At 50.1% G+C, this 9,795-nt stretch overlaps 2 protein-coding genes across 4 annotated transcripts; one reads left to right on the top strand and one right to left on the bottom strand.

Annotated features, from left to right (window-relative positions):
* The first annotated feature begins 1,100 nt into the window (after positions 1–1,100).
* Positions 1,101–5,650, top strand: eif4a3 (eukaryotic translation initiation factor 4A3). Its single transcript, XM_015022770.1, has 12 exons — positions 1,101–1,369; positions 2,047–2,119; positions 2,191–2,257; positions 2,335–2,397; positions 2,476–2,608; positions 2,678–2,758; positions 3,044–3,185; positions 3,833–3,971; positions 4,864–4,979; positions 5,072–5,179; positions 5,284–5,411; positions 5,498–5,650. Exons 1-12 carry the CDS (start codon positions 1,216–1,218, stop codon positions 5,512–5,514), a joined length of 1,221 nt encoding a protein of 406 aa, XP_014878256.1. The 5' UTR covers positions 1,101–1,215; the 3' UTR covers positions 5,515–5,650.
* A 102-nt stretch (positions 5,651–5,752) lies between these two features.
* On the bottom strand, positions 5,753–9,733 carry soul4 (heme-binding protein soul4). Of its 3 annotated transcripts, XR_001423009.1 has the most exons (7): positions 7,943–8,082; positions 7,056–7,227; positions 6,871–6,956; positions 6,660–6,801; positions 6,408–6,591; positions 6,023–6,341; positions 5,978–5,987 (listed from the first exon to the last, which is right to left on the bottom strand). XR_001423009.1 is itself a non-coding variant. In XM_015022772.1 (6 exons), exons 2-6 carry the CDS (start codon positions 7,207–7,209, stop codon positions 6,164–6,166), a joined length of 744 nt encoding a protein of 247 aa, XP_014878258.1. In that variant the 5' UTR covers positions 7,210–7,227; positions 9,716–9,733; the 3' UTR covers positions 5,753–6,163. The 3 variants fall into 3 exon arrangements, 2 of the variants coding, with proteins under 2 accessions (XP_014878258.1, XP_014878257.1); XM_015022772.1 differs by lacking the exon at positions 7,943–8,082 and adding an exon at positions 9,716–9,733 and having other exon boundaries at positions 5,753–6,341; XM_015022771.1 differs by having other exon boundaries at positions 5,753–6,341.
* Between the last annotated feature and the right edge of the window lie 62 nt (positions 9,734–9,795).

The raw sequence follows: 9,795 nt of genomic DNA, 5'->3' as shown, positions 1-9,795 counted from the left end.
ATATTTTTTCAGTTTTCTGCTTCACTTGATAAGTGCAGTTAATAACATAACCCATGAATAAAATAAATGTATCCATTGTGATCTCCATTCCTGACATTGTTCTTTGATTGGACTAGAAGACGTTCTTTTTTCTTGAACACTTGTTGCTGCCTCTGCATAATAAATGTTTTTAACTACTTTCAGCTGTTGTATTTCTGCTGCCTTTTCCTTGCTTCACAACCTCCATATGCTACATTATGCTGACCACCACAGTTACATTTCAACTGAACATTCATCATATTGATGATCTTCACCACATTTAGCACATCTTTGCTTCCCTTTACACACTGATGCAATGTAACCATAGCTCTGACATTTGAAACAGCGCAAAGGGGCGGGATATAAAGTCTAACAGAAAAACTCATGAAACCAATTTTTACCTTATCAGGAAGGACTTCTCCTTGAAACTCCAGAAGTACCGAGAAACTCTGTTTTTTCCCCATTCACAGATTTTAACAATCTTTTCAATCTCTGCACTTCACCACGACAGACTGGCACAGCGCCCGCTTCACTGCAGCCAGTCTGTCTATTGATCTCCTGTTCCATTTTGCCCTCATTCGTGATGTCAAATATTTTGGAATTGCTTAGAAAGCTGGATCAAATTGAAAATTTCTCTTCCTGAATGTATTTCTAGAGATATGGTAACTTTTGGAGTGTTATTAAAAAACAAAACAATATAACTCTGCTGTAACCTAATATTTTGTTTGGGAAAATTCTTTATTCATAAACAAAGAGTGCTGAGATCCCCAGTTTTTAACATTTTTTAATCTGAATTCCAGTTATATTTGAAATCTCTGAAATGTATTGAGTCATATGAATACCTGACTGAATTATTAATGGCATTGCCCACCGATGTATGTTAATCCTAACATATGAATCCCCTTGTTGCTATTTTAGTTATTTTATTATCTCTTTTCTTTTTTCAATATTACCTTGTATTCCATTTCTAAATCTGCCTCTACAATGCCCTCTACAGAGTTGCACTGTTGTAATTGCCTTACTCGTTTGTATTTACATTGTTTAAATAAAGTTTTTTTAAAAATAGCCTGCTTACGTCCCTTATATACGTCATCTAGGCGACACGTGGGCTAGTGTTAGCAGTTAGGTGAGCGTTGTGACGGGTCGTCTTTTAACCTGATTCACCGAATTTCAGCCGAAGCAGAAACCCGCATATCGATGGCTGCTGCCGGGGTACAGGGCAGGAAGAGGCTCCTAAAGGAGGAGGACATGACTAAGGTGGAGTTTGAGACCAGCGAGGAGGTGGATGTTACCCCCACCTTCGACACGATGGGTCTCCGGGAGGACCTGCTCCGCGGGATATACGCCTACGGTACGATCGGGGCTGGTCTGTGGCCTACTGTGGAGTTAGCTCGGGATGCTAATGCTAAGGTTCTTTTTCTGGTGAAATTGGTCAACCTGCAGGAAACCGAACCTCTAGGAAATGGATTAAAGACGAATGAACCGCAGATATTCTGGTGGAAGTAAAAGTTATTAATTTGTGCGGACTTTTTGCGGAGGAGGGTGGGTCGGAGAAACCCGCTCCACTAACATCACGGTTCGGACAAAACGCGGTCATGGGTGCCGGAGAACAGGGGCTGCTTCTGCCGATAACCAGGGACCGACTCCCGGTAGCCTGTTGGGACCAGCGTTGCTGCTGTGAAATTGGCAGAAATTTCAACTGAGTCTGGCGGGAACACCGCAGCACTAACGGACGGAGGCAGGCCGGGGGTCCCGGTACAGCTAGCATCAGGACGCTGGGAGCTAACGCTGCGTTCAGCGGTTTCTGGTTGAAAGGAGGAAAACTGGTGGAGTTTGTTTGTTTTGGTGCTAACTAGCGTTAGCAGCGACAGAATATTTACTGTCCAGATGTTAAATGATGCTAAAGCACGGTGTGGACGAGAGACTGGACCTAACTGGTTCCACTCTTGGTTCTGGTTCCACTCTTGGTTCTGGTTCTAGACTTGGTTTCGGTTCTGGTCCTGGTTCTGACCCGGTTCTGTGTTCCAGGCTTCGAGAAGCCGTCGGCCATCCAGCAGAGAGCCATCAAGCAGATCATCAAAGGCCGTGATGTCATCGCTCAGTAAGACGCCCAGCTCATCACCAGCGCAGCCCGTCGTCATGGTGACTAACGCTGCTCTCCGCTTTGTGCAGGTCTCAGTCTGGGACGGGGAAAACCGCCACCTTCTGCATCTCTGTGCTGCAGTGTTTGGACATCCAGGTCAGTGGCCCGATTCCGACCCGATTCTGCTCCGGTTCTGTTTCGACCCAGTTCCGACTCGTTTGCTCTCTTTGCAGGTGAGGGAGACCCAAGCTCTGATCCTGGCTCCGACTCGGGAGCTGGCGGGACAGATCCAGAAGGTAGGTCCGCCTCTTCCGTCCTCCAGGCGAGTGTTGTCTGTGACGCACTCTGATTGGCCGGTGGTCTCACCTGTGCAGGTGCTGCTGGCGCTGGGCGACTACATGAACGTCCAGTGCCACTCCTGCATCGGTGGCACCAACGTGGGCGAGGACATCAGGAAGCTGGACTACGGGCAGCACGTGGTGGCTGGCACGCCGGGACGCGTCTTCGGTGAGTCTGGGAGCAGGCGGAGCTTTGGCTGAGGCCCCGCCCCCTCTTACCTCTCACCTGTTCCTGCAGATATGATCCGGCGCCGCAGCTTGAGAACCCGAGCCATCAAGATGCTGGTTCTGGACGAAGCTGATGAGATGCTGAACAAAGGTGGGTGAGGGAGAGCAGTTAGCACGCTAACTGAGGCTGTCCCTCCATGGTAACCCCACGCTAACTGAGGCTGTCCCTCCATGGTAACCCCACGCTAACTGACGCTGTCCCTCCATGGTAACCCCACGCTAACTGAGGCTGTCCCTCCATGGTAACCCCACGCTAACTGAGGCTGTCCCTCCATGCCAACCCCACGCTAACTGAGGCTGTCCCTCCATGCTAATCCCACGCTAACTGAGGCTGTCCCTCCATGCTAATCCATGCTAACGGCGGCTGTCCTGGCAGGGTTCAAGGAGCAGATCTACGATGTGTACCGCTACCTGCCTCCTGCCACCCAGGTGGTTCTGATCAGCGCCACGCTGCCTCACGAGATCCTGGAGATGACCAATAAGTTCATGACCGACCCGATTCGGATCCTGGTCAAGCGGTGAGTCTGAAACTGGGCCAGTTCTGATGATTTGGCACTAGAACTTTGGGTCCAAACAGGAAACAGAAAAATTGTTGCAAAAAACTATTGCAGCTGGGTCATGACTGAACCAGAACTGTGATGCAGACCAGCACTGGGTCAGAACTGGTTCTGGTCCAGTTGGAGCCTGTAGATGTGCGAAGCGGGTTAAATCTGGTTAAATGAATGAAAACGATAAGTTGGCTCCTGCCTTTCCTCCTGCGTCGTTTCAGGCAGTAAAACGAATCGATTCTGTTTCTCTCAGTTTGCAGATTATTTTTCTGCTCCAGGTTTGATGGTTCAAATTTGTGGTCTTAAGAGGCGGGGTCATTAAATCCTTGCGCGCTTTTATCCCCTGCTGACCTCAAGACCATCAAACCAGAACCGGGTCCAGATGATTGGTGTTTTTGGACCTGCCTTTGTAACGAGCTCTGAGCTGCGCTGCTATCTGCTGCGATGGTGGCCGCTCCATCAACGTGGCGGTTAGCTGGGAAATCTGGGTTGCATATTCCTACTGCTGAACCAGAACCAGTTCCAGCTCCTCTGATTCTGGAACAAACTGAGAACCTGAGATGATCAGAACCTGCTTGTTCTGTTGGACATGGACTGACCCAGCCCCTTTCCCCCAGTGATGAGCTGACCCTGGAGGGCATCAAGCAGTTCTTTGTCGCCGTGGAGAGAGAGGAGTGGAAGTTCGACACCCTGTGTGACCTTTACGACACGCTGACCATCACACAGGCCGTCATCTTCTGCAACACCAAGAGGAAGGTCAGACACACACTGCTGCTGCTGTTTAGTGACCAGAGAGCAAAGAGAATTTCACGGAGGCAGAGGCTGAAACATTTCTAGTTGCCACGGTGACCTACCCCACATTTCTGTTTACATCCAGAAATTGGGCTCATTAAGACTTTTGTTTACCTTCCCATTCGTAACAGCAGAGCCGCTAGCAGAGCGACTGTTTAATCAGTATTATTTATTTTATGATATTAATACTATTTAATATTATTTAATCAGATCTCCGCAGTAAAGCAAAAAATTACACTAAAAAAACTGACAAAAAAAACTTTTTCCTCACTGTATGTAGACTACACTACGCCGCAGTCACGTCGCCATAGCAACTGACGCCCCTAAAAAAAAACACTCAAACATTTCCACACAAAGAACAGAACATTCAGTCTGTTGGGTTTATTTTTTCAGGCTTGATGTTTATTTTGTAATTGTGGTAGATTAGCTACTGCTGCTATTAGCTAACACCACAGTGTTGGCTTCAAGCTAAGCTGCTATTAGTTAAGCTAACACTGTGATAGATTAGCTAATTAGTAAATTTTTTAACCAAATTCCTCAGCATATCTACACGTTGTGTCAAAGTCAAGCTAGCATAACTGAGCTACTTCCCTCTCCCTCGATATTTTTTCTTAAGTTTTTCCTGACCTTGTGATCTATTTATCATAGCGTAGCAAAGTGCTGCATCCCGTTGATTTGATATTTAGCTAAAACCAATGCTAATCATTGTTAGCTAGCAGTTTTTTGCACGTCTAACCTCACGCTGCATCGGATCTGTGGAATACTAATGAAGCGCCCCCTGCAGGCTATCGTGGCGTACAGCATCAGTATGGACCAAAGCCTGATGGGAAATGTAGTTAGCGTGTTTCTGCTGCAGGTGGACTGGCTGACGGAGAAGATGAGGGAGGCGAACTTCACCGTGTCGTCGATGCACGGAGACATGCCGCAGAAAGAGAGAGAGTCTATCATGAAGGAGTTCAGGTCTGGCGCCAGGTGAGACTGGGAGGAGACTGGGGGGAGAATGAGGCAGACAGGGGGAGACTGGTAGACCTGTCCCCACTGACCCGTGTCCCCCGTGTCCCCAGCCGGGTCCTGATCTCCACAGACGTGTGGGCGCGTGGTCTGGACGTCCCCCAGGTGTCGCTAATCATCAACTACGACCTGCCCAACAACCGAGAGCTCTACATCCACAGGTAGGCCGCGGCGCAGCGACCCCTTGGGCAAAACATTATGGCCGCTGCAGAACAGGTCTGAGGTTCTGACCGGTTCTGATTATGTGGCCCGTTGTCTCTCCCAGGATTGGCCGTTCGGGTCGATACGGCAGAAAGGGCGTGGCCATCAACTTTGTGAAAAACGACGACATCCGGATCCTGCGGGACATCGAGCAGTACTACTCGACCCAGATCGACGAGATGCCCATGAATGGTACCGGCCCGTTTCCATGGCAACACTGATGGTTCTGCTCCCATCGGCTGTTTACACATTAATGCCTTCTCTGGTTTTCTCTGTAGTGGCGGACCTGATCTGACCTGATGACGTCACAGCCCCGCCCCTTCCTGTTTACTTCTCATCGGTCCCTCAGTTGCTTCCTGTTTTACCTGTCCAGGTGACGTTCACTATTGAACGTCAGCTGTTTTTGTAAATAAATTTGCTTTGGTTTCATGTGTTTTGCTGATATCCCGTTTCCATGGAAATGCTCCACAGCTGCTGTGGGCGAGCAGCAGCGCCCCCTGACTGCAGGTAGAGGAACTCAACATACAGCCAAATTTGTTGAAATATTTTTAAATGGGAAAAAATTAAAATAAATCAAAAATTCAGATTTCATGAACAGACATTGAATGCATCAGAGAGGCGGAGCTCTGTGTATCAAGCTCCGCCTCCCAACATTTTAACACTTAAAAGTAAAAACTTGAGTATTTCATTTCTAGCACAGGAAGTAATGTGCTGCTAGCAGGAAGTGATGCCAGAGGGACTTAGAACCCAACATCAATCAGGAAGTGACTTCACGATATTGGAGAAAAGGAGGCATGTCAGACTGTCTGGGAGCAGGAAGTTAAAGCTGCTTCCAGCAGCAACCAATCAGATGAAACTTCCTGTACGTGAGAGCCAATGACCAGCAACGGTTTACAAAAGAGTGTTCTGATTGGTCCATCGACAAGGCGAGCTCTGGGCGGAGCCTACGGCTCTCTGCGGATGAACCAGATCTCGTTGCGGCGCTGCGGTGCTCCAGGATTGTCGTACACTGCGACCATGTAGCGGTCGCCATGGACGCTGGGGTCACCGGGGTCGAGCAGCTCTCGCAGGACGCGTATCTGCCAGCCCACCGTCTGCTCCGTGGTCGTCCCGTAAAACGTCCTGCACATAATCAGAGAGTCAGGGGCGGGTCAGCTGACGTCCCGCAGCAGAAGGGGCGGGGCTTACCTTGCAATCACTCTGATTGGCTCCCGGTAGGTGACGCTGATGTCTGGGTCGAGGGAGCGCGGCGCGCTACTCTGGAACTCTGAGGGAAGGAAGAACGCCGTCTCCACACTCTTCTCAAACGTCTCGCCGTCCTCCATCACCTGGACGCTGCTGACCACAGGTATGGTCATGCCCAGGTAGCGCCCTGCGACCACAGAGACGCTGTGATGTCATCGCGTGCGCCAGCTGACAGGTATGAAGGCAGGGCCTCACCTGCAGAGTTCTCCTTGCAGATGAAGCGCATCAGCTTCATGAAGGCGAGGGAGATGCTCTGTTCGTACAGATCCTCGCCGCGCCGTGCGCTCACCCAGAACCCGGCCGGGTACCGCCGCTCCTCATACAGAACCTCGCCCATCTGGACACACAAAGGCCGTCACCACGGCAACAGCTACACAGAACCAGGGGTTCCCGTTACGGTCTGTACCTTCTCATGGCGGGCGATCAGGACGAAGGGCAGCGGCTCCCTCTGCTGGCGGTTCCGGGTCATTTCCTGGATCGGCCCTGTCATTTCTGGAACAGAAAGAAAACAGGCCTCTGATTGGATGAGTGTTTGGCCCCGCCCCCTCAGCAGGCCTCTGATTGGAGGTGCATTTGGCCCCGCCCCTTCACCTGCAGGGACAGACACCTGGTGGGTGCTGGCCACCGCCTGCCAGTGGCTCAGCAGGCCGTCCTCGTCCCCCATTGGCTCGACGTTGTCGGTGATGTCATCGTCCAGCTGCTCATCGTCCAATCCCTCCAGGTCATCCAGTGAGATCAAAGCCATGACGGCAGCGCACCGGATCTGCGGACCGGACAGAACCAGAAGCATCAGAGTAGATGACCCGGAGCAGCCAATCAGATCCCTCCACCTGCTGCAGTACGTCACCTGACCAGCAGGGGGCGCCACGCGACCGACCAGGACCAGAACCAGAACCTCTGGGTTCTGTGAGCCGTCGCATCATATCCCTTTGGACCCAAACTTCTGGATCGGTTCTGTTGAACGGACCGGTCAGAACCTTTTGAGTTTTGAACGGACCGGTCAGAACCTTTTGAGTTCTGACCGGTCACAATAATCTGTGACGTCACGAGCTATGAAACGCTCTTCACTGTAAATCGCTCTGACGTCACACTCTGACCCTGACCCCCCCACCCCGGCTTGAACCGGTTCTGACCCGGTACCGAAGTTTCGGCCCAGACAGGTTTACTATGTCAGCACAAAACCTGAACCGGACCAGGTTTGGTTCAGCCGGACTGGATCGAAACAGAAAGTAGGTCACGAACAGAACGAGTCCAAACAGAACCATACTCGCTGCGAACTCAATTCAGTGATGGTTCCGAGATTCTGCTGCCCCTCCTGATTCTACAGGCTGACAGAGCCGGTCCAAATCCGAATGGAACCGAACCGGAGCGGGTTCTGTACAGATTAGCTCTGTTAGCAGCAGGTTCGGACCACCGGCAGGACCGAATCGACCCAAACCGGACCGCTGCTGAGCCCGGCACTGAGCGGGTTGGCTTACCGGGTTCTGGTCGCACCTGTTCCTCAGGTGAGTTCGGAGCTCTGACGGTCCAAACAGTTCAGAAGCTTCTCTGCTTCCGGCTGCTGGTCTGCGCCAAGACTTTCAGAATAAAAGCCTGATGTCAGCAGCTGAGTTTAGAACTGATCTGAGTCGAACCGAACCGCGTGACCCGTTTATAGACATGACGTCATATCATAGCAACAGTAATAAAGACTTTAATCATGTTTTTATTTTTACTGTTTACTGCTCAGAACCAGAACTTTCTCTGGGTTCTGCAGGTCAAACCGAACTGCGTTCTAAGTTCTCCTGTTTAGAACTCCAGAAGCGGTTCTGCAGAGACAACAGAACCGAATCGGAACCTAACGACAACAAGCTGCGGGTAATTTTTCATCATCTTGGATCACTAATAATGAATAATTAAGCAGCTCAGCTCCTCCTCTCTGCAGCCCGACTTTGCAGAACCAGAACCGATCCAGAACTGGTTCTGTTAGGGCTTCAGACATTGTCAGCTGATTTTTTTGTTTGGTCTTTGGACCTTTATTTCTCCATAACCTTTAATGGGTCAGAAGCTCAGTTTGGGTCGACCAGAACCAGAACCAGAGGGAAGTCCTGCCTGCAGAAGAACCTGGTTCTATATAACCCTGCAGAACCCTGGTGGTCGGGTTGGAACTGGTTCCGGTTCTGCCTGCTCATCTCTAGATGATCATAATTGGACCCGTTTCCCTCTGGACTGGGTCCACCAGAACCAGGAGTTCTCAGGTTCTGACCCACCTGACATTCATCATCTGAAATATTTAGATGAAAACTGAAGCTGGAGGGAAATTGAAAGTTCTGGTTCTGGACTGGTTCTGACCCATAATACAGCTGCTTAAACCCATGTAGTTGCTGTGATGGTTCTGGAAGCCCAGGATACGTCTGCAGGTTCTGGTTCTGTTGGACCAGAGGTGGTGTTTATGCTGGGTTCTGGTTCTGATTCTAAATGGTCAGAAGGAGCGACATCAGTCAGAACCGGTCCAGATCCTGGTTCAGTTTCTCATCTGTGGCTTCAGAACCCGTAAGAATCCCTGCAGGTACCAGAGAGCAGGTTGGACCCGATCCAATTAGGCGGTGACTCCGCCCCCTTTTGGTGGGAGGAGCTTCCCCTGGAGGTGCTGCTGCTTTGGGTCCAAACAGAACCGGGTTTCAGTTCAGAACCTCAGCTTTAAATCAGTAAAATCACTGAACATGACTTTCCTGCATTGTAAATGTTTATTTTTGATGCAGTTATCAGTTATTATCAGCTATTATTAATTATCAGTTATTATTAGTTATTAATTATTACTCACTACCAAGTTGGACTTGTTGGTGTTGGACTCCAGCACTCTCATTTGAACTCTAATTTTTAGATCTCAGCTTTTTAAACCAAGCTGTCACTCACAACATGGCGGTGTCCGCTTCTCTGCGCTGCTGTTTTTATAGCCTGTTGCCATGGTAGCACTCTTCTGGCTGTTGACCTTGATGCAGTTCAGATCTGAACAGCATCAGCAGAACCGGGCACTCTGAGCGCGCTCAGTTGGCTCAACACGGCCACTTCCTGTCACAGGTGATCGATAATATCCTCATTATCACTAATCAGCTGCAGAAACGCTTCTGGTGTCGACAGCACCCGCTCCTCTTTGCATTTACACAAGTCACCATGGCAACCATCCGGATCCACTGTGACCGGCCACATTAACGTCATCCTTGAGATGTGGGAGACTTTTACTTTGAAAGTGCCATAGGAAGTGGCCTCACCTGGTGGCTCCAGCTTAGTGACATAGGCATGAACATGTAGACGCCTCATGGGGCGCTTCGGCCCGTTGCTGCGATACGTA

The sequence above is a fragment of the Poecilia latipinna genome, unplaced genomic scaffold (genome assembly GCF_001443285.1).
Source record: "Poecilia latipinna isolate Pla-1442-1.1 unplaced genomic scaffold, P_latipinna-1.0 Scaffold3102, whole genome shotgun sequence".
Taxonomy (NCBI): domain Eukaryota; kingdom Metazoa; phylum Chordata; class Actinopteri; order Cyprinodontiformes; family Poeciliidae; genus Poecilia; species Poecilia latipinna.
Note: the sequence above shows the minus strand (reverse complement) of the source record. Positions and strands in the feature narration are given on the sequence as shown.

Coding starts and splice junctions, on each gene's coding strand:
- eif4a3 (XM_015022770.1), top strand. CDS start 1,216: ATGGCTGCTGCCGGGGTACAGGGCAGGAAGAGGCTCCTAAAGGAGGAG. Junction 2,258..2,334: donor TGCAGTGTTTGGACATCCAG/GTCAGTGGCCCG, acceptor CTCTCTTTGCAG/GTGAGGGAGACCCAAGCTCT. Junction 3,186..3,832: donor ATTCGGATCCTGGTCAAGCG/GTGAGTCTGAAA, acceptor CCTTTCCCCCAG/TGATGAGCTGACCCTGGAGG.
- soul4 (XM_015022772.1), bottom strand. CDS start 7,209: ATGGCTTTGATCTCACTGGATGACCTGGAGGGATTGGACGATGAGCAG. Junction 6,802..6,870: donor TGATCGCCCGCCATGAGAAG/GTACAGACCGTA, acceptor TTGTGTGTCCAG/ATGGGCGAGGTTCTGTATGA. Junction 6,592..6,659: donor CTGCAAGGAGAACTCTGCAG/GTGAGGCCCTGC, acceptor CTGTGGTCGCAG/GGCGCTACCTGGGCATGACC.